Here is a 23,793-nt window from a genome sequence, read left to right on the forward strand (position 1 = left end):
CATGCATCCAGTCAGACTATCCCAGTCAACAAATGTAAAATAAAATCAATAAATAAAATAAATATATTGCAACCAGTCATAAACAAATAGTACCGAATAGTTTTATGTGGTTATTAAAAGATTTTTGCTTAAATAATATTACACCCTCTTCTCAAATTCTGTATTTAAAGAACATCATTTCCTCTTTCCAAAAGTTCACATATTCTAACCATTGTATTAAAGACTTAATATTTTCTGTGTTTCCAATTCATATACAAATGATTGTTCAGAAACGCATAACTTCAAGAAAATGCTAGTATTGAAACAGCAAAGTAATTTAATTTATTGGCATCAATTCTTAAATGGTAATGATATCTTCTTCTTTCGGCTTTTCCCGGTTAGGGGTCGCCACAGCGGATCCACATGTCTACTCATGATTGGCAGTGGAGTTTAGTGTTGAGTTGCCAGCCCAGCACCCAACCTTCCACAGAAGGCACACACGCACGCACTCACACCTAGGGCCAATTTAGAGTGTCCAATCCACCTACAGCATGTCTTTGGGATGTGGGGGGAAACCCTCGGGACCACAAGGCGGACATGCAGACTCCACACAGAAGGCACCCCAGCCGAGGATAGAACCAGAGAACCTCTTGCTGTGAGGCAACAATGCTAACCACTGTACCGCCATGGTACTGAAATATACCATTGAAAATTTAAGGTTTAAATACAATCAAGATTGAGAACTGGTTTATTTTACAAATATTTAGAGACTTTGTGAACACAGAGGTAAATAAGATCTTTAACCTAGATAAGAAATAGTTCCCCAAATGATTGGAATTCGTAATAAATATCAGTAATCAATGAAAAATCATTTGTCACAGATGTATACAATTCTTAAGTTAGATTTCACATATTTAGACAATTCCTATTGAAACTACTCATCAAAAATGAATGCCGAAGACTTCTCTAAAGAATACTAAAATCTACAGATAAAACTACATCTTTATTGGAAAATTTTCACTTGGAAATTTTTACACAGAGTTTTTGTCACTCCTAACAAAATTATGTACAATTCAAATAGAATTAAATGCTGGTGATATGATTCTGAAATAGCTCATTGGACGCATATGGTATATGAATGTGAAGTAATCTCCCTGTTTTGAAAAGAAATGAATAACTTTATTCAAGCTCTGTGGCCAGATTGGTGTAGCATTTCTAAATCTTTAGTTTTATTTAATGCTTCGATTCCTGAGATAATTCCAAAAATCCAAGTGCCTCTTTGGTCTATTTTTGCTATAGCAGAAAAGTAATTACTAAAAATTTGAAAGTAAAGGTTATTAGTATTGCAAAAAAATGTTGTAGTAGTGAATTATATACTATAAAGATGATAACTTCAGATATTACGCATTCATATAAATCTTGGCTTAACTTAGACTTGCTTAAAAAATAGTAATTGTTGTATAACTTTGATGCATTGGTCAGCTGTGGACCTATGTAAGGTGAAACTCCAGTGACAAAAGAAACATACCAGACTCCTACAGCAGACCACAACTGAAATGATGCGTTTCTTTTGCCATTGTAGTTACCAATTAAAAAATATTTTCTGTACATGCGTATTGATAATTAAATTGTGGTACAGCGGTAGCGTTGTTGCCTCACAGCAAGAGGTTCTCCTGTTCGACTCTCAGCTGGAGTGCCTTCTGTGTGGAGTCTGCATGTCTTCCCCGTGGTCGAGTGGCCTCCGAAAGACATGCATGAATGGGCGTGCCTTCGCAGAAGGTTGGGTGTCGGGCTGGCAACTCTGCATCATAAAAAAAAATCGACTGCCAATCATAAGTGGACCGGAGTTCCCCTGTGGCGACCCCTAACCAGGAAAAGCCGAAAGACAAACATATATGCCTATATCAATTGAAAGGTGGATAATACTGAACCAAACATTAAAACTAGAAGACATAGCACAGCAGTATTCAGTTCTATCATCACATATAGTGTTTCCTTTGCCCAGCTTGCAGACCGACATTGGCTGTACTGTTATTGTGTTATAACTCCATTTGCTTGGGTGTCCATATCATAGTCCCAACCACTGCTAATCAAGACAGAGCTGTCTTGAGTAAATGCATTTCATTAAAGGCTTCTTATAATGTTCACTGCAATGATATAGCTCCAGATTACACTGTCATGTAATCATTTGATAGGATGGCTTGAGTTTAGAATTTTCTATCTATACACAGTAGAACTGGTTATTATCATAATCATCACAATGGACAAAGTTAGAGCAGCTCTTCACCCATGTAACTACATAGCTGCTCTGGTTTTATTAAAAGTAATCTTTCAGCATTTACTATACTGTTTTCCCGTTTACTAGTTTGATTTTTCCAGCATAATCGATGGAATTACGAACCCTGGTGTGACTAACCTATGAACTCCTACTTAATGCTGTAACATATTAGGCCTGGCCCTAGGAGAATCTGAAGATTATTACATATGAAGTCATAATTATAATATACATCGTCAGTCCGGCCCCTTCCCTACACAGGCCACAAATGTGTATTAGACTCCAACAAGATAAACATTATATAGAGTTGGGCAGCTAATAGTTTTATTTCCAGTCTCTCTATTTTAAGCCTGGCTACAGCCATGCAAAAAGAGAAATCATTCAACAAATAAGAAATATCATGGGCATTTTTTTCTCCACTTAGAGACCATATGCAGTACTCAAGTTTTCATATAAAAGCATGTGCTCCATCATGCTGACTAGATGTAATTCTAATCTGGTCTAATAACAGTTACAACTAGATGAAATCATTTATAAGTTTATTATCAGATGGAGTTTCAACTCGAGAACCCACTTAGCATCCATTACTGCTAGTAAAAGGTACTTCATCTTTACTCCGTAACATTCAGAAAGTTAAACTTATAATAAGGAAAGTCATGTACATAAAAGCACTGCCCGTTTGACAATATGAGCACTTGTGCATTTCCCTGCAAGTCTGTGTTAGAAACCACACCTTTGCATTGTAATCAGAATGTCAGCCACATTCTGAATCTCTCAGAAGTTCTGAAGGTGTCTACACATTTAGTTGCCTTCATATCAGTGTAGTCTTTCTTGGATCAGCATACAAATCATTTTCAGTTAGCATGCTACCCAACGACTAAGCCATCCATTCCACGCATCATCCCCAGTTACCCAGCTACACCCAAACAAATCACATCTACCTACATTACTGAAATTATGGGACTCCTGGAATACCACATCATAATGTTAACAAACATCTAGTGGAACTAGTATTTAAAGTAAGGCAGAGCCAAGTCAATTTCCCCATATCGTTAACCCATAACGTGAAGGTAGAAAGCTTTTTATTTAATCAAGAAACAGTGTTATTTCCATTAGGAATATGTTCTTGTAAAGTCAGTTATCAAACATACATGCAAGTTAAGAACACTGCTTTGAACTTCTGAAAGCAGTTATATGATATAAAACACAAGTACATAAGAAATTATTAATTGGCTCATTTCAATGATTATAATTGCAAACACAAACAATCTTCCATGAAGCATAAGAAAGCATAGAATCCCATTATTAGGGACTTCAAATAACTAAATAGTCAAAATATCCTCAGTCTCAAAAAGCAGATTTACCAAATTCCTCAGACATTTACTTTTGCCATTGCATTTCTAGACTGCTAAAGAAAAAGGTACGCTCATTTGAGTCTTCTCTCTGTTGTAATTGATTTATTAAGCATTGTCCATTACAGTCGACAGTTGTTGCATTGATTAGGTCTGTGCCATAATTTTTCCTCACTTTCCAAAGTTATGAACTCCTGCTGTCGCATCAGATCTGTAAACAATCTCACTCTTATCAAGAAAATGACCCTAAGTGTAGTAGTATACATTATTTTGAGTTTCTGATGTTTTTAATGGCAGTGTTTCATGTCAGAAATCAAACTTGCAGTTGAATCATTTGTTTTGAAAAAAAATATTTCTAAAATTGACTGTACACTTTTGACCTGGTCTTCAAAGCTTTGAAAATGCTTGTTCTTTAAGGAAACAAGTTTCAGTAATCACAGTAATTCTAGGTTAATAGCTGAATCCCTTTCTGACGCTGACATTCCCTGTTAATATGCTTTTTCACTGAGAGATTAGTTCAAAACACAATTCTTAATGCTCCTCTCCTTCCAGAGCCCCAGTTACTTGCAAGTTTTTTTTTTTTTTTTTTGTTCTCAGAAACCTTGTCATGTCAGTATGGTTAGATGATGCAGACTTTTCAAGAAGCTTCATAAATTGCTCCCTTATACCTCTGACTGCAAAGACAAATGACTTAAGATTGCACATAGTCCTCCTCAAAATGTTTTGCTTTTTTCATTATCTAACCAATAGATATAATCAATTGGTTTAGCTGTTGTCTTTTAAAACAAGGGTTCTTATTCTTAAAAAGTTAATGTCCAAGGGATCTAAAGTTACAGAAAAACAACTGTAGCAGGACTCGGACTTATCAGCTTCTTCCTCTTCTACCATGCAGTTGACTTAAGACATGCACTTTTTCAGCCGGTTCAGTGCCCATTTTGTATATCTTCCAACTTTTTTTCTACTAATATCCCACATATAATAGGCTAATTAGTAAGAGTAGTGTGGTATAACACTTTCTGGATAGCTGGATGTTTTTTGATTAAAGAGCATTATGTGAAGGTTGCAATAACAGATGGCATTTCAAATGTTTCTTCAGAAGGATAGATAATACTATATTCCGAATTATTTAGAAGAAAACAATTATACATTATTGGATAACGCTGATTTATTATTGGGCTTCTAGGCTGTTGTTTTATGTGCCAATGTTAGGTGGTAAAAATGTTCTTTGTGGTAAATTCATGTCTTGTAAATGCTGTTTATATGCTAATAGTGAATATATAGAGATTCTTCTATAGCATCCTATAAAGTACAGTGGTCATGCAGATGGACCAATGCAGGTCTGCTAAGGTTTGCACATCTCTTTTGAAATAAAATTGTGTTAGTCGCAGGCAGAAACCAATGTGGTTCCCTGCAATTTACGTACATTTTCTCTTTAAAATTGAATGACACTTGTTCATATTCTAAGGAAGATGTTAATCTCCTTTGTAATAAGATTATAAGAACTTTGTTTTATAGCATCATTGAAGGAGTTGCTTGAATAATCAGTGTCTCCTTGGGAGTGAGACTGTAAGCTCTTGGTTTAAAGGCATTATTGGCATTGCTGCTGAAATTTGTATGGTCTGGTATAAAAAAACAAGATGCAGACAAATAGACAGGAAAAGTCATTTGTTCTTCAAATGGCTGCATCTAAGGATTATACAAAGCACAAAACAAACCTGTAGATATATTATATCTGAGCATATTATTTGTTTCTGATACTCTAAACAAGCTAAAATATTTGCATTTCTTTTTTTGTTTATGAACATTCATAGATGCAGTGAATATTATATTAAGGAGACATATCATCAGAGTGAATCCATCACATTATTTCCAGTCAGGACTATAAGGTTTGACTTTTCTTTGCTAACCTATCTAGTACTGTTATCACAGAGTGGCCTTTTACTTTATAAGTATAACATGGTTCTACAGGTCTCTCTCTACCACGCTAGCACCTATAGTAGTCAATCTTTGTTATTTCTACCCACCTAGGATAAATTACTGTGATACATATTAGCATTTTTCCAACAATTTTTATATTCTAGAAGTTCAGTCTATTACAGGATGTAACATATTGTTAAAGTGTTGTAATTTTATTGGTAATTCATCATTTCCTATGATGAGCCTGTCAAGCAGTTCTTTGTGTAAAGCCTAAAGTCACAAATATTTTTTTTCTGGATGTGTCTGCACTGTTGTACATGTGCTGGTTGCACTGAAATACGTCTTTCACAAGTACACACTTACTGGGATTGCTGGCTCAAAATAATGACAGTAAAGAAATTTTAAATATTCAAGGGAACCTTTTACCACCACCATCAACTCTTTGGTTGACATTAGACCTGTATTTTTCCTTGCAGGGAGGATGACTACAACTATGATAAAAATGTGGCAAACCCAGACATTAGTTTACTATTAGTGGCCTGTCTTTGAAGGCCTACTGTTATTTTCCTGTCTTTGAAGGCCTACTGTTATTTTCTTAGAATTTTAGACAACATTACTCATTTATTTTATTATCTGATGTTTCATTTCAGTTTGTTTGATGGCTGACTTATTACCCATGATTGTACATTGCACCAAACCTGTGTTTATAATTTCAGGTTTTCCCAAATGATGTACATTTCTGCATTGAACAGAACTACAGGTTTAGAGGAGTCTTTGTGTTGCATTACAGGAACACTTTTGTCTCACCTTTTAAGAATCCAGTTTTACTCTTGATATCGCTGTTCAAGCTTGTTTGTCAAAGTTTAGTAATTTTCTGTATCTAACAGTGTGCATTTTTGTAAAGCAAGTCTAGGAGGAAGTATACAGACATAGGTGATTTTCTGGAATGTTTGATGATAACTTCAAAACTTTCAGGCAAAATAGCTTATTAACATTTGATGGGGAGTGCAGTAAAGTTGTTTTGCATTGTTGACTAGAAAAGGTGCCTGCTATTAGGAGATAAATTGAAGCAGTAGGATCTCCACATAACGCGGTATGCAAATACAAGGTTAGTACAGTCAAACCTGCAGGATGAGCTTTATTTGCAGGAAGACTGGCAAGCTGTACAATCAAGACTATTTTACAGTAGAGTTTTAAAACCATGATAATGCTATTTAAATCTTATTTACTTTTTGTTTGATGTCACTGCTTGTTTGCTATAATATTCTATAAGACCATACTGTTTTCATATCTGCAATTATGGATGCAGTCTCTCTTCAGTATTAAAGTCACAGAACATTGCACAATAAGCGTTCATACATGTTTCTGGAGGGTGGGAGAATAACCATGGACCCCCTCAACAGAGTGACAAGATGAAGCCATTCTTTGTTTAAAATGTTGGTTTCGAGTGTTATAAGAGATAAATGGATAAGGTAAGTACTTTTACATGAAAAAAAATTGTTTCTTTGAAACAGCAGAGCAAGTTGTATAGCATAGTGAAAAATCACCAAACTTCACTATTTTACTTCGTTTTCAAAGGAATTGTTTTTTATGAGGAGCATACAGGATTTTGTTCTTCAGTTTTTGGACTGGTCGACCTGGTGTGGGTCTCCATGCTAGCAGTTTGACCACGGTAGGTAAGACTTCCCTATCCCCAAATTCCCAGCTTATTCTACAGTGTTGTCAAGCCAGCCAAGTACACCTCCTTCCACTTTGCCTTGCCTGGTACATCTCCCATGGGAGATCACTGGTATATATCCTCACTAGGTGCACATACCATCTCAACTAACCCCTCTCATCTTGGAGGACCCATAGCATTACTTGGTGATCTTCCCAGATTGCCGAAAACCTTTAGCTTCAGTCCCAGTACAAACCTACATTAATGCACCACTGTATCCATACACTGGTCCATCTCTCAGTCCTCTATGCCCTCATTCATGAGCAGTATGCCAAGATACTTAACTCCAGCACTTGAGGTAACTGCTTCTAATTATGTGCAAACAGCAGTTCACTCTGTCTTTTGAGAGAAACATTAACTCTGGTTTGAACATATTAATTTTCACCCCAGCTGCTTCACAGAAAGAAGCAGAGTCTACTTCAGATGTTCACATGCTTGTAGTTTGTGACATGCTTGCTTGCTGCCACTTGCTTGAAAAAGCAAGTCCTTGCCCCCTCACTAACCCAGTCTCCCATTTTTATGTAGCCATCCTAGCCCTACCAGAACTCTAGCTGTAACCATAAAACTTCCACCCAATTACCAACCTGAGTCCTTGTTCCATTATCCTAAAACCACTTCCCCTCCCTAATCTTGAAATCTCCATCTGCTCCTTAACCCTAAAATCTCCCTTCCCACACCTGCCGTACCAGCCTCGCTCAAACTTGAATAATGGGTTTAGGTAAGGTGTGGCGATTGCTTGCCTGAACTCCTATTTGACTCTGAGCATGAGTAGCAGCCTACACAAGCTACAAAGATGCGCGAGTCCCTAATGTTGAGGCTGCTGCTGTTTACTGGTCAGTGCTGTCTGCTCTTAGTGCAGAACTGACATTAGCAATGCCTAGTTGGTGCTTAACAGTCCTGTATGTGTTGTTAAGTTTGAGTAGTAGCCCTTAACGATATTATTTAATTTTTTTTTAGTAATCATGGTGCTCCATGTACTACACTTGGGTTAATGTTGAGATGGAAGACTGTCAATAATCCCAGCATGGGGGAAAGTCTCAAAGCCATCTAAAGGTCCATATAAGCAGTGTGGACTGTATGGCCCTTATCTATGGTCTTAGTAACCTTTTCAAAGAACTCGACCATGTTGAGCAGGCATTAGCTGCCTTTCACAAAGCTAAAATGCGGTGTAACCAAAGATATAAGTTCAACTATATCATTGTTAATTAGTTCAAATATATGTTTCATGTTCTACCTAGTACTGAATAAGGAACTTTAATGTGCCTGTAATTCCCAGGGTCAATAGAGGGTCCACCTTTATGCAAGGGGGCACCACAGATGCCATGCTCCACAGCTCTGGGACACACCCAGTGGAGAAACTCAAGTTGAAGAGTAGAGGAAGAGATTCTGCTAGATGGGCTTTGGGCTTCTCAGAAGCCATCTAGAGAGATTGTCAGGATCCTTAGAAAGTGTTTTTTTTTTTTTTTTTTTTTTTTTTTAATTTTGTAAATTGGAAAAAGGACTTGGCCCAAATTGATCTCGAGATGGATGGTGAGGGCAAATGGAGGGGACAGAGGTGAGGGTGGGAGGAGTGAAGTTGGAAGAGCATTTGTTTTCAAGAATATTAGCAGTGTCCCTGGGGTCAAAAGAAGAGGTGGGGGATGATAAGTTCAGTACGAAATTTTTTGTTACTTTCAAGCTTAGTGCAGCACTTAAGTTCATAACTGACCTTACATTTCCTAGTGATACGTTTTAGAGATTTACCTATCAGTTTTAAATCCCCTTGAATAAAGATGAAGTGAACATCTTTTAGAAATGGTCAGTAGATTTTTCTTTTTATTATAGAATTTGTTGATGTGGTAGTTTCCACTTTTTATAGGTTTAGTTTTCAACTAGGAGCCATAGTTGAGTCCCCAAATGATGTGGACATCTTACAGAAAGGCCTCACTGAGACAGATGCCTGGTGTCAGAGCCATGGCCTCAAGCTCAATACCAAAATATGCATGGTCATCCCCTTTGGTAAAAACTCTGTACCCATGAACTACCACATAGGCGGCAGTCTACTTAATGCCGAATGTGTGATAAGAGACCTGGGGACCCAGGTGGACAGTAGCATCTCCTTTGATAATCACATCGCCACGGTAGTCAGGAAATCCTTCTGCGTGGCACACCTTATCACAAAAGGGTTCTCATCTAGGAAAAAGGTCATTGCTCCCCTCTACTCAATGCTCATTAGACCCATTATAGAGTACAACGCCCCTTTTGGAATATACCTCACAAGACATCTGCAGCAGATGGAAAGGCCACAGAAGTACCTCACAGAGGATTACTGGCCTCAAACAGATGACCTACACTGACAGTCTCACAAAACTCCAGCTTTACTTTGTAACATATCGCCTACTCCGAGGTGATCTCTGCCTAACATATAAAGCTATGTCAAACCCAGAGCTGTTGGACATGCTACACCTAAAGAAATCCCAATCCCTCCAAGTTACATGCTCCAGGGACCTAAACCTTGTCACCACAATAAACAGGACATGCTGGAGGGATAGATTCCTGTCCCAGAGACTTCCCATACTCTGGAACAAGCTACCCATCTATGTCAAGCAAAGTTCCTCATTAGCACTCTTCAAGAAAAATCTTGATCAGTGGATGGGAAATAGGAAATGCACCCCGGGGATCACTTCAGTGGTTCTGCTTGACAGGGGCACAGGAAAATAACTTTCTTGGGTGGCGTAAGCCAGCGAACCTTGTTGACTAGGCTTAGGTAGGCCCTTGGGCCAATAGCCTAGTACCTACCTATGAACCTGCCATTTTGGTTGTGCCATATTGGTATTTATGCCTCAGTACATAATCCCAAGTGAGAACAAAATTCAGAGAAATAGGCAGCAGCCTTAGTTATAAGGTTTGCTGGGAAGCTGCACCATTTCTGATCAGTAAGTAATTGATTTTGGAGTAATCCCAGAGTATAGAGGTGGTATTAGGGGCCATAGAGCAGGTGGTGTTAGAGGAGATTACAGCAAGATGTCAGATTTGATTAGAGAGTGGGTGACAAGTCAGGTTGTGCAATTGGCAGATATATTTTGTGAGGACGGTATCAAGAAGATTAACATCTCTGGTGGGTACAGTGACAATTTGGTAAGGTATATTCGTCTTTACAAAATCTAGAAATCTATGAGTTTGTTTGTTGTTGGTAGTATATGTTTGCCAGTTTGTGCAGCTAGTTGAAATCACCCGTAATAAAGACTTTTGTTTTTGATTGGTTAACTTTTCTGCATGCTCTGTAAGGGTCATGAGTGTGAATCTATAATCCAGCGTAATGTGACAGTTACTTTCATTCACTATAACTAAAGCTTCAAGCAGCTCCAGGTTTCTGTTATACAAAATCTTGTGAGAGCCATTGAGATTACAAATACATACAGGTACTCCCCCCAACAGTTGTCTATGGACCTGAATGGATAATGGACATTTTACCCTGGAATGCAGGAAATGTTATTAGTGCAGTGGAACTAGGTTTTTGTAATTAAGCAAATCCTGATGTCTTTGAGGTTAAGAAAGGCCTCAAGTTCAGAGACTTGGCTGTTTAGGTCTCTAGAATTCACATTGCTATCTGGATATTAACCAGATTGGAGTTTGCTACATTGGGATGTCAGTCGGGGGATTCTGTAGGAGAAGTAAATGTTTTAGCCAGTAAGCAAAAAACAAGTGGTGAAAGATGCACCCCATTCCTTGTGGGCTTCGTGACAATCTCGTCCCATGCTGAGACGCACTGCATCCACCTAGAATGGCACCAGTTTGTTAGCCAGATAGACTCTGGACATCATTCTTGGCAATGGTAGATTGCTGCTCAGTGCAAGAGCCCTGCTCCTTTCAAAGACATGAGCAGAGAGCTCAACAGTGTGTCTCTGTATCTCCTCCAGAGTGGAACACCTAAAGTCATTCACCCACACATAGGTAATTACAAGACCATAATATCCTGGGATGGCGCAGGAACCTAAGGGCCCTAGTGACATTAATAATCCTTGCACTAGAGAGGCAGCTATCTTCCCATCCTTTGCCAACTTAGTAAGTGTTGTGTCTGTATGTCACCAGTGGCTTAAGACGTTTCTGGGATGTGCTTCGGGCTTATGGGACCTTAAGGGTTACAGGCTTGCTATGCAGTGACTTCCAGTAACAACAGGTGTGGGTATGGTGTATTTGTGCTACATGACTGAGGTAATCTAGTAGGATGTCTTGGGAAGATTTAGACAGGGATTTCTTTACTCCTTCAGCATATTTAGGTGTAATGTTTTGGTGCTGTCATAATGAAGTGTTTTTGTGGTACTGTTTTCTGACAGCGGGTGGAATGGAGAGACTAGCACCTATTTACCAGTATGTGTTAGAAGAAGTGAGTTGTCTGTAAACATGAAGCAGTTGCTCTTCTGCCTCAGAAAATCAAGTGTTGGTAGACTGACTAAGGGTGAGACTAAGCCAGGCTGGGAACCTATGATGATTGTTGGTAGGCTGACCAAGAATGAGACGAAGCCAGACATGCAACCTATGGTGATAAGTAGTGTTATTTAGGTAACTATTACTTGCACAGATAACTAATAGAATTAACAAAGAGCATACATCTAAAATCAGTGCAAAACTGTGATGTCGTGGAGATAGTGTGTAACCAGCTTAGTTCCACAGCAAAGGGTTCAATTTTGAGTGGGATTTTGTCTGAGGGTAATTGGTTACACCATTTGTCAGTTGTGGGTACTCAGTATTCTGGGTCTGTGGAATACAGTGGAAGGGTAGATTTGTTCAAGGAGAATGTCTTTGCGCACACACAAAATAGTTCTGGGCTTAGATTTCTAACAAGACAGTGTGAAAGAAGAGTGGGGTGGAACTTTGTGGCCAAATTAACATAAGGAGTGGACAACCCAAGAGCCACTTGGTTTAAGTACACAAGGTGATAGTTTGAGAGGGTAAGAACATTTTATTAGTGATTGTTGCAGTGAGTTTTGTCTTGAAAATGTTGGAAAGTTTTCTTTTCCCCTTTAAGTAAAAAAATAGGGTCATTATGTCCTACCTCGGAAAACAGGTAATTAATGTGCGATTCCTATGACTAACCAAGAGAGGCAATTCTGTTCTTTTATAACCAGAACATTTAATACTGTAGCACACTGCATAAAAAAGCCAAGGCATATTGCGGCAGTGACAGGAATGTGCGTGCCCTCTGAGGAAGCCATAAAAGTCCTCATGTCAGTCAACAGGCAGGGGTTCACTCAGAAAATGGAAAACATACCTTATGGCTGCCTGGATGGCATCTGTGCCACAGATGGCTGCCACCCCATTGATAGGGAGAAGATGAGTAATATTGGCAGTGGTTAGATATTCATTGGGCTTGGGAGTGGGAGAAAAAGAATACTGGAGGGAAAACTCCTGTGACCCCTCCCTTATCACCGCAGTGACAGAGTTGATCCAGTCTTTCATGGTCAGGATATAATTTACAATACTTTTTCCTGAATCAGAGGCACGGTCTCATTCTCATCTCTTTTGTGTAGAACCGTGTTTTTCAGCCTCCATTGGAAAATCTGTCTGATTGAAACATACCATCTTGTACCTCATTTTGAAAATAGGATCCACCACCTTATTCTGCCAGTCCAGAGGCACTGTCCCTGCCTTCCATACAATGTGAAAGCATGTTAGCCACGACAGTTTAACAATACCCAGCATCTTCAGTATTTCTGAAAGTATCTCCTCCTTTCATTCACTCCTGTAGCCTTGTCATCACAGAATTATTTAATTGCAGTAATGACTTAAATTAACAGAAGTAGACCTGATTCCACCTTTTGCTTCTGGCACCATGTCCTTATTGGCAATAGAAAGCATATCCAATGGTTAATTAGTTCCTCTGTGTTCCTTCTGGTTTTGATAATGTTCACAGTCAATAATGTTCACAGTCAAGTTCCCATTTCTTCACCCTTAACGAGAATAGCCAGAGTATTTTCTGCTCCACTCAAGCCTTTGAATTGTTGCTATAATCCGAAACATTATTCTCCCTAGTCTTCCCATATTCCTCTTACACCCACTCTTTTCTCTTTTGCAGCTGACGGGTGCAGCCTTTATGGTCTGATGGTACATACTGGCCATTCTGCAGGCATTGCTTGGAAAAAATCCCCCCCCCCCCCCCCCCCCCCAAGTACACAGCTGCCTTCACCATTTTTAGGAATGTCACAGTAACAAACACCAGCCACCTTTCTACCACAACCCTTTGCTTCTGTCTCATCTGCTCAGTACTTGAACAGTACACCATATCCCTTCCCACTTTGTAGGCCATGCTGTTCTAGAGGTGAAACTAAAACTCAGCCCACAAAGAAGTGTCTGCAAGGGGACTTGCGGATCACCTTTGTTACATGTTTGTTTCACTGGTCTCTCAGGCTGTCTCCTCAGCTGTCTACCTCACCTTACCACCTCTCTTGTCTGGAGTGTACAGAATATATATACTTAGGTCTGTTAACATGAATACATATTTAATCATTAGTCATTGTTCCAAAGTGTTGGAGTACCAAGCACATTTTGGAACAACCTTTTTGTTCACATATTGTTTGTTATAAACAGTCCTTGACTAGAATAGGCAGGAAAAAGTAACTTTACCTCTGTTTGAACTTGCTGAGAATGTGAAATTAAAGTACCTGTCTTGGAATAGTTTTTTTTTCTAGTTGCTATAACCACAGGCTGAAGAATGTCAGAGTTACAGGCCCTTATGTGCATGCCACCTTACACTTTTGTAATGAAATGATGTCTTTAAAGACTATTTTCCCTTTCTTGCCCAAGATACTCATAACAGTCCCTCTGAACCAATGCATTCACCTTCAAATTGTTTTTTTTTTTTACTTGAACTACCAGAATGAAGTGGAGTGCCTTTTACATATTCTGTACATGCGCATAGGACCCATGATACTGTACTAGGAAAACTTGCAGCTTCAGAAAAAACAGATCAGTTGTTTGTATTTTCTACAAATGGAAAAGAATGCCTGCCCGTAACTATGATCGGGGTCTTAGATTTTAATCGTATTATGTTCCCGACAGAGATGTTTCACTCTAGAGGTGAATTTCTTGGCATCCATGGCTCAAACACATAATAATATGGTTGCAGTCAAAGACCTGAGCATAAACCCTGTATGTTATTACCATATTTAGAAAAAACTTCACTCAGTTATTCGGATAGTTGTATATACTTATGTGGCTAAGCACTGGGCATTTGCCTGCCATAAGCACACTTTCTTGCATTGCTTGCAGGCTTGAAGGACCAAAGATTGTGCTGGTTGTCTGTGGCAGTCTCACACCACTTGTCAGCACATTTGCAGGCATTAGACTAGCATTTGTCTTTGCAGGGAAATAGGAATATTGATGAAATCAAGCTAGGGGCACAGGTGGGAGAACCAACGTTTTTTGGCTTATTGTTGCAGTAATTTTGCTGAAGATCTACTGTTAAATACTTTGTACCTTTTTATTGTCTATGTGAATATTTTTGAAAGCACTGGGGATGCATGCTTTCCTCAGTCTTAACAATTCTTCATGCCAGACTTCAAATGATGAAGATTGTCATACCTTCGAAACATTCATAATCCGAGATCATGGTCTTTGAAATGTATTCCTCTCATGTTGCCTTACCATGTGCAATTTCCATGGTGTATCCAACACTAGACAAGTAACCCCTTTTTTATACTTCCTCCCCCACACCAGAAACTAACCAAAGATTACTTGGATCAAACTTTTAACACACTTTTGGGGTCTCAGAACGAGTACTCTTTCTTCTAGAAAAGTAAGCATGTAAAAGTGAAAGATACAATAGCGATCCAATTAGCTCTAACAGCATTTCAAATGGTTTTACATCCAGGAAGTCTTCAGGTTGTCATGGACAACAAAAATAGTGATGTGATATTTAAGCATACCAGTATCTATTTCTGGTCACTTTGCAGTCTCTCAGTGATTGCCTGGGAGCATGCAGTCAAGATGAACTTTTAGCCTATTTACATTTGAAGCCATCAAAACACTGAGGCAGACAACGTAAGCAGAGAAACGCTGGTCTCTCATGAGTGGAATCTGTACAGACATGTCTTTGTGGACATAGTAAAGGCATGCAAGAGTTCAGAAATGGATCTGAAGAGCCACCTGCCATTGTTCTGTTTCTTATTATCAGATTTGAAGAGCTGTAGTTGACAAATGCATTCTCATTCACTGGAGTCGGTGTCTGCATTATGCTTTTCCACCAGCACATTGGATTCCAAAAGTATTAGATAAAAAGAGAAAACAAGCCTCTTTTTAATAATTCTGTGTTGGCAGAGACACCTAGGGTGCATTCAATTTTTTTGACTACATGATGTTTTAGATAAGATCAAGGTGTTTTTGTAAACAATCTCTCCATGTGTAAAGTGGTCTCTGAAATGAATGGATTGGTTCAAGATTAATTAAATTAACTGTCTTCTTCCTTAAAAAAAGGCAAGTAGAAATATTGTTGCATTGTAGGACTATTCCTAGGGCTGTCTGGCATTATGCCAAGAGGATTAAACCGGTTAGATGATTTAATAATTTTTGTTTCTGTCATGTGAGAAAAGCAGGATCTTCCATTGACCAGACAGACCCTACCAATGTGGCTCACTAATTGCATCTTTTCTCTGTTGTGGCCAATTTAATTGAGTAGGTTAAGGGCCCACTCCAGGAAGCAGGAGTGGAGTTACCCTGCTGCCTTTTTAAAAAAATATATCTGCAGGAAGTATTTGTGAGGCTGCTGTGTGGACATCAATTCCCACATTTTTCAGCTAGTACAGACTGGATGTTTCAGTTCATAGGCACACCAGGGTGTTCTTTGGCTGGCCTGCTGAGCAAGTTGTAGACCAACTGTCCATTTTGGGAGCCCAAAGGGTGCATTGCTTGTACTCTTGCTAGTCATGCCTGTGATTCCTGCAGCACTGATCCTTTTGCTGCACATAGTACAGTTGTGCGAATGTACTGGCTACAACAATAGATATACGTACAAATAGGATTGTTGCACAACAGAGTCCTACCCTCCATCCCTAAAAAACACGTGCTGGATTTAATGGTTAGACATGTAATGTTTTGCCGTGTTTGTGTCTGCATTTTTGAGGTGAAAATCCATGTTTGGTGTCACTTTATGATGCATCTGTGTAGTAAGTTAGCTTATGAAAACCTGTCGAATTTCATATAAAGCTGTTTTAGCCTGTCACCAGAGCATTTTTTGTTAGTGTTTCTGCCTATTCCTGGGCATAAAAATGGAACAGAGGGAGGTGCTTGATATACTTTTAATAAGGGCTGCCCTTTTAACAGTTGCAACAGGAGATTGTAGCTATGCACCTTGCTTGCAGTGTTGCATTTGAAAAGGTCTAGCCATAAACTGATCTCTGCCTTGGGCTGTGTCCCATACCACATGTATGATGTCATGCAACAGTGATCCTGTTTATATGTTTAAGGTATTCAGTTAGAAACTGTGAATGTACCTCTTTACATATACCTTACAAAGTCATTGACTTGAAACAGCATTTTTTTTTAATATCCCTAACAATCTGGAACAGTCTTCCAGAAAAAAATAGGGACACTACCAGTCTCAAAACTTTTAAGAAACTGTTAACGAATAATCTAATTTCAGCAAAATAAGTGTGACTGCTTTGATAAACGTGACTAAAACAAAAACAAGTTGAACTCAACTTTTAACTTTCATATGATAGTTGTAAAAGACATTTCTCTTGTATTATTATGTGATTATTATAATTTTGCGCTGTTTATGATATAGAGAATAATAGTGTGTCCAGTGATAAATCACCTGTTATGTGTTTAAGACATTAGCATCAAGAAATTCACTTCAAGGATGGTGTGTGAGGTGAATTTTGATGTCTGTATCAAGAACACACAGCAATCAGGGTTATGATTGGAGAGACTCAGTCATAAGTCATTGTAGTGCATCGAGTTTAACCTGCTACCATGGTTTACTGTATTTAAAGAAATGTGGAGTACTGAGTGTTTTACAGCTTTCAAAGCTGTAAGACATGTACTACTGCCATACAGAGCAGTCACAACAGAATGAGGTTGGAAGCACAAAGAGCTTTAAAACATTAAACGCTTCATTCTGCCTTTTTGCCCAAAGAAACGTTTAATGTTGATGTTCGTAGTGGTTCATAACATTATCCTATGATAGACACTGACTGCTGCTAATGCTGAAGCACAAGAATAGAGCTTAACAACAGAGAGGGGGTGCTTAACAACAGCAAAATGTTGCTTTGCAAGTCTTATCTTTTCCTCAGTTTCAGAGAATAATTACAACACTATAGTACTGCGGTGATGGTGCTACGGTAGCGTTGTCGCCTCACAGTTAGACGTTGCCCGATCGATCCTCAGTTACAGCGTCTTCTGTGTGGCGACATGCGTGAACGGGCATTCCTTCGTTGAAGGTTGTGCGTTAGGCCCGGCAAGCCAGCACGTAAAACTCTACTGCCAGTCATTAGCGGACCGGAGTTCCGCTGTGGCGACCCCTAACCGGGAAAAGCCGAAAGACACAAATAAACAAACAATACTGCATAGCTATAGTACTGCATAGCTATTCACAGTCATTTATAACCTATGTTTGTTAACAATGTAATTCTTATATCTAAGGTATGTCATTTTTCATATGGATACTTGAACTAGGTAAGCTCTAGCAAATACAATTTGTGTAAGTGCTGTATCTGCTTTATTAATGTAAGTGTACATATTTTCATAAATGTACGTTCTACAAAATTTGTCTCTGTCTTTATGCATTTTGTTCATGCTGTTATATTGCATAATTGTTCATTAATGTACACCTTTGGCACTTGGTCTGTGTTGTCTCTGAAAAAGGTCCTTGCACCAGTGTACTTAATCTGGTTAACAAATGGTAAATAAATAAATGAATGAATAAATATGTATGTTCACTACCAGCAGTAAGTACCCTTATACAACTGTACTTTCTCACTGGTTTGACCCTTCTGGCTGGTATGAATATGAATAGATGCCTATTTGGATCAAAGCCCTTTTATTATTATTACTATTATTTTTTTTTGTTCATTCATTCGTTCTGTTCTATTCTGTTAATTTCTTCTAAAGGCCAATAAATATAAATTCAGCATTCTTACTCCTATTCTGTTTTTACAGGAGTGCAAAAAGTGTTATTTTCACTTGTCTTAATAGAATTGTCACAAAATTACTGTTTGGAAATTCTGAACCTAAAATATGGAAATCTGTCACTGTTTGTGCCTTAACATTTAAGCTAGTAATGCAACCTTATAGCTTAAGCAAGTTTTAGTATTGTAACATGTTTTTTGTTTAGCTGTTTCTTCAGAACATGTTTACAAATGTTTGACATTCTTTTTTCAGATTTTGTAGGAATTTGTGGGTCTGTATTAGTAAAATGAAAATCCAAAAACGCGAACTACCTAAAGGACAGAAATGCAGGACCTCGAACATGCTATTGTGGGCCCCCCACATCCCCGCTAATTATTTATATATATATATATATATATACACACACACACACACACACACACACACACACACACACACACACACAGCAACTCCTTGATCGCACTACAGTGAGGAAAGGGCAAATATTCCAAATCTTTACTGTACCACGATCTCAAAAAAAAGATTGAGATCTGGCATTTCCGACCTTTAGGTCGTTCGCTATTTTGAGCTTTCGGCATTCTAATAGGAACCCAAATTTGTTTCTCTTCAGCCCAGACAAATATGTTGTGTTCATTATCCTGTGGATGTATTGTAGTCAAGCTTCAGATCGTAGTTAGCTATTGGTTGTAAAACTGATAATATGTCTGATTATAGGACCTACCATCAGGTGTTACAATGGTAAATGTATGAGGTTACCTCCCAATGTTATTTATTCATTCTTCAGTACTTGCTTTATCTAGTCCTTGGTGGCAAGGGAACTTAGATGCTGTCACAGCTGTGGATGGGTACAAGGCAGGTAAAGTAATCTTAGATAGGACTACAGTTTGTCTCCGGATACCTGTTGAAAACTCAAGGATGTCAGAATAACAAGAGTGTAGCTGCAAATGTGTGTGAATGTATGCTAGTTTGGATGTTGAGGTAAAGCACTCTGAGTTTGTATGTATAAGGGATCCCCCACCACCATCAGGGAGAAGCCTCTTCAAAAATGCTTTAATAGTTTAACAATAAGTTTCAGAATTCTAAGTTACAGTTTGTTTTTAGGCAGTTGGGGCGTGTACATTTTGGCCTCGCACTGGATAGGGAGCCCACACACAGGTACTCACACATAAACACATGTACAGGCAATTTAGATCGCCATTTCATCTGCAGCATGTCTTTGAGATGTGGGAATCTGGGACATAGAGAAGGCATGCAGAATGTATCCCAGCTGGATCTGAACTAGTGATGAAGTACTGTGAGGCACCAGTTCTAATTGCTGCTCCACTGTGTCATGATTTGAAACTAATGATATGATAAATGGTTTGCACCTACCTATAGCAGCTTAGACCTGTCACACAGTTGTAACCATGTTGATTTAGCCAGTAAATGGTATACTGAGTGGAAAGCTCACTTTGGGCTGAGGAAAAGAATATTGACAGTGAAGACAGCTGTAATTTGTGTGCTCCTACTTCACAGCCTTCAGCTGGCATGACAGTGGAGACAGCTGTTGTGTGTGCTGCCACTTCACAGCCTTCAGCTGGCATGACAGTGGAGACAGCTGTTGTGTGTGCTGCCACTTCACAGCCTTCAGCTGGCATGACAGTGAAGACAGCTGTCGTGTATGATGCCACTTCACAGCCTTCAGCTGGCATGACAGTTGAGAGCTGTCAAGTGTGTGCTACCACTTCACAGCTTTCAGCTGGTATGACATTGAAGACGGCTGTCGTGTGCTGCCACTTCACAGCCTTCAGCTGGCATGACAAGTGAAGACCGCTGTCGTGTGTACTGCTACTTCACAGCCTTCAGCTGGCATGACAATGCAGCCCGCTGTTGTGTGTACTTCCACTTCACAGCCTTCAGCTGGCATGACAGTGAAGACAGCTGTCATTTGTGTGCTGCCACTTCACAGCCTTCAGCTGACATGACAGTTAAGAGAACTGTCAAGTGTGTGCTGCCACTTCACAGCTTTCAGCCGGCATGACAGTGAAGACAGTTGTCATTTGTGTGCTGCCACTTCACAGTCTTCAGTTGGCATTGCTGGATATTTGCATTAACCATGTTCTATCATTTTTATCTTTAGTGCATCTTTCACTACACTGAAAGGCTCTAATTGGAGCTGTACTAAATAAAAGTGGCAGAAGAATGCAGATGCTCTCTCTCGCCTGCAATACTAGTGACCTATGTTTAAGGGGTAGTGGGAACTGAACCATCAGAAGCAGAGTTGTTCTGTCTTTCCAGGAGGACATGGTAGACTGGGCAGAATTTTGTTAGCATCAGAGTCTGTCCTTTTTTGCACATGTTAAAAGTTTTTGCTTGGGGTAAAGTGCTAGATGGAAATATTGATTGGTATTCCTGAATTATTTGATTTAGATACCTCTTTGACACTGAAGTAATGTTGGTGGGCTCTCCCATGTTGTAAGCAAGTAGTTGAAAGGAAGGAGCATTATTGAAATATTTCAAACTGTACTTATTACCTTTCTTGTTTAATAATAGGTCTTTGATGAATTGTGTATGTGGTATAATGATTAAGACTAAGATTCTGTTTGCTACTGTCTTCTTTTTGTGTCTCTTCACAGGATTAGTTCAGATCCCGGTAAGCATGTACCAGACTGTCGTAACAAGCCTTGCCCAGGGTAACCGTCCCGTTCAAGTTGCTATGGCTCCAGTGACAAGGATATCGGACAGCAGTGTTACAGTGGATGGTCAAGCAGTAGAGGTTGTAACATTGGAACAGTGATGTCATCACCTGCTTGCTGTCCTGCCTTTTTGAGAACTCCATTGCACGGTGGTACATCTAGATGCATTTTCTGGGACTTGGAAAGACGTGTTAACAATATTGGATGTAAATTTCTGTATTTGTTCCTTTATAAGAAACAAATTAATGTTTATGGTCATTACAGTTTATTCTTTGCTTTGCAAAAGCAAAGATGGTGAAGTTACATATTGGGAACTGTGAATATTCCAACTTCTGGCACAGATAACTAGTTTGGCTCACCACTTAGCCATTTTAATGCCATTAATTGCTGTTTCTGCTAGTTCAGCAGATGTGGTTCTAGGTTTGTTATATTTTGAGCTACAAGAACTGCACATACTAAAAGTAAAGCTGAAATAAAACTGATCATGGGGAGAGTACTGACATCTCTGCTGTCTGGACCACCCCGTACAGTAAAGCAGAAATGTTTGTTCGTGGTGCAGTGAGCATCATCTGTGCCTTCCCACTGCTTCTTTCTACCTGCTGTAACAATAAATGAAAATGAGCTGGTACTTACAAAAAGCTATTTTTAAGAAAATTATTTTTAATGGCTGGTTTTGCTTGATTTATAGACAGGACGATGTATATTCAGTGATGTAAAAAAATCACTATCATCAACTGAAAGTTAAAAGTAGCAAGGGTGGACATGACCCTAGAATTAACTTTTTTTTGTTTTATTTTATTCAAGCCTTTTATCTGTTTTCTGCCTATTTTGGCAGTGGTCAGGGATGCAGGGTCACTGTTAAAATCAAAATATTAAGAAATGAGGCCTGAGAGTATATAGTATGAGGAAATTCCAGCCATAAGTGTTGCACTAAGTTGAAAAATATTTATATAGATGGCATGCATATGGTATGTCCAGATACGAATGATCTGTAATTGTGTTGTTTTTATAAGGAAACATTTAATAGTGCTGATGAAGAATGGCTTTATCTAATAATGCAGTACAGTTGGAAGAGAAGAAGGGGAGAGAAAGAATAGGGCAAGTTTGAAGAAAGTGTCGAGTATTGTCACTGTTCAACATTCAGACTCCATTAATGTTCAGATGTAATAAAGTACAGACAAGCAAATGATTCTTCCAAACCAAGAAAAAAATCCATTACTTTGAAATGGAATTTCCATCAAAGCCTTTATTCGTTTTTTATGTCACCATTTTTCTTCAAATCTGTATGTGTTTTCTTTGGTGCGAGCACACTTGTGTACTTTTTTAAGCAAGGGAAGGGGCATAGAACATGAGTGGTTGAACTGATTTTTTCAGAAATTATGCTTTTTATTCATCAGTAAACTAAAGTCAGTGGCATGCTGCAAGGAGTTTGCCATCCACCACGCATGCCATGATCTAATATTCTCCAAGGTCCTAGCAAATGCCAGAAAACTAAAAAGCTAATTTTGAAAGAAAGAAAAAAAATCAGTTGGTCATATTGACTACCCTCATTATGTTTTAACTGCTCAGTAGATAAGGAAACTCTTTTCTAGCTTGCAAGCCAGCCTTTGTGGAGTATTCAGCTCTTGTATTTACATATTTTATATTAAAAATATAAACTCTTATTTGTATACTTTTTGTATGTATGTATGTATGTATGTAAGTGTGTTGGACAGCAAATGTATAAGGCCTGTGTGTTTTTTTTTTTAAATTGTGAAGATGTTTGAGAATTAATCATTTTACTGTGAATTCAGTTCCTTCTGTTAGTTCACAACATTATTATATGGGAAACACTATGACAGAGCATGAAATACATCCTATAAAATAATCTGTTGCTGGTTCACTTTACGAATAAATTTCATCTGGTACTCCGTAGTAAGTTGTTTTGCTTGTGTGTGTGAACATAGGCATGTGTGTTTATCTCCGTGGTGCTTATTTTTCCATGCCTTTTAGATTTTTAGGTCCAAACCCTTAAAGTGCATGTGAAATTTATGCATTCATTTTGGAGAAATGTACTGATACATTGCTTTACATAACATCTGAATGTATTTGCTTAGGTGCCATTTGCCTTGGATGCCACCGGTTTTATTTATTCATTCAGTTTCTCCAAGTGATCCATACAATCTGCACTAACAAAAACAGTCCATACTTAGCAGCACCAAACCTGATCTGTACAGCTTGGACTTGCCAGTTTTGGATGAAACCCTGAACGGAAGAACTGTTGAGAAAATTCACTGCAGTTCCAGTGCAATATTGTTGTGGGTTAAGTTTGTATTTAGGTCAGTACGTGTCTTTATCGTGTATGTTGTAAGACAGGGATGGAATTAACCTTAATTCTGTCAAGAAAGAAAAGAAAATCCAACAAATGTGGAAACGCTGAGCATACAGCTTAGAGCATTTTTTTTATACAGTAAGCACTGCTTTTGATAAATTCAGTTATATAAAAGCATTTTAACCTTTGGAAGGAGACGAGTATTAACTTTCTAACTTAACTGCAGTTGTCAATTATTTTTCATCTTCATCTCTGGGTGCAGTTTGATTTTCTTTTAATTGCACATTGCATGTGTCCTTTTGATTAATCTAGTGAACAGGCAGTAGCTTCTGGAAATCTTCCCTACACCAGGTGGCAGTAGTCCAGAGACTGCTCACAAATTAGCAGTAAAACAAGAAGACCACAGCATGTCTTCATATAGGATCATAGGAGGTTACTAGGCTAATGGCCCTGGGGCCCTTACA

General features: G+C 38.7%; 1 protein-coding gene across 7 annotated transcripts in view; it reads left to right on the forward strand.

Annotated features, from left to right (window-relative positions):
• Window positions 1-22,932, forward strand: part of NRF1 (nuclear respiratory factor 1) — an 840,475-nt gene extending 817,543 nt beyond the window's left edge. For 6 of the 7 annotated variants that reach the window (XM_044088840.1, XM_044088845.1, XM_044088844.1 and 3 more), the window contains one exon: window positions 20,959-22,932. In XM_044088840.1, the coding sequence (XP_043944775.1) occupies window positions 20,959-21,119 (161 nt within the window). In that variant the 3' untranslated portion in view covers window positions 21,120-22,932. Of the gene's footprint in view, window positions 1-5,417; window positions 5,493-20,958 lie in introns of all 7 variants that reach the window. The other variant, XM_044088846.1, reaches the window with a different exon arrangement.
• The last annotated feature ends 861 nt before the right edge of the window (window positions 22,933-23,793 follow it).

This window comes from Protopterus annectens, chromosome 11.part0 (assembly GCF_019279795.1).
Source record: "Protopterus annectens isolate FY-2018-M chromosome 11.part0, PAN1.0, whole genome shotgun sequence".
Lineage (NCBI taxonomy): Eukaryota > Metazoa > Chordata > Ceratodontiformes > Protopteridae > Protopterus > Protopterus annectens.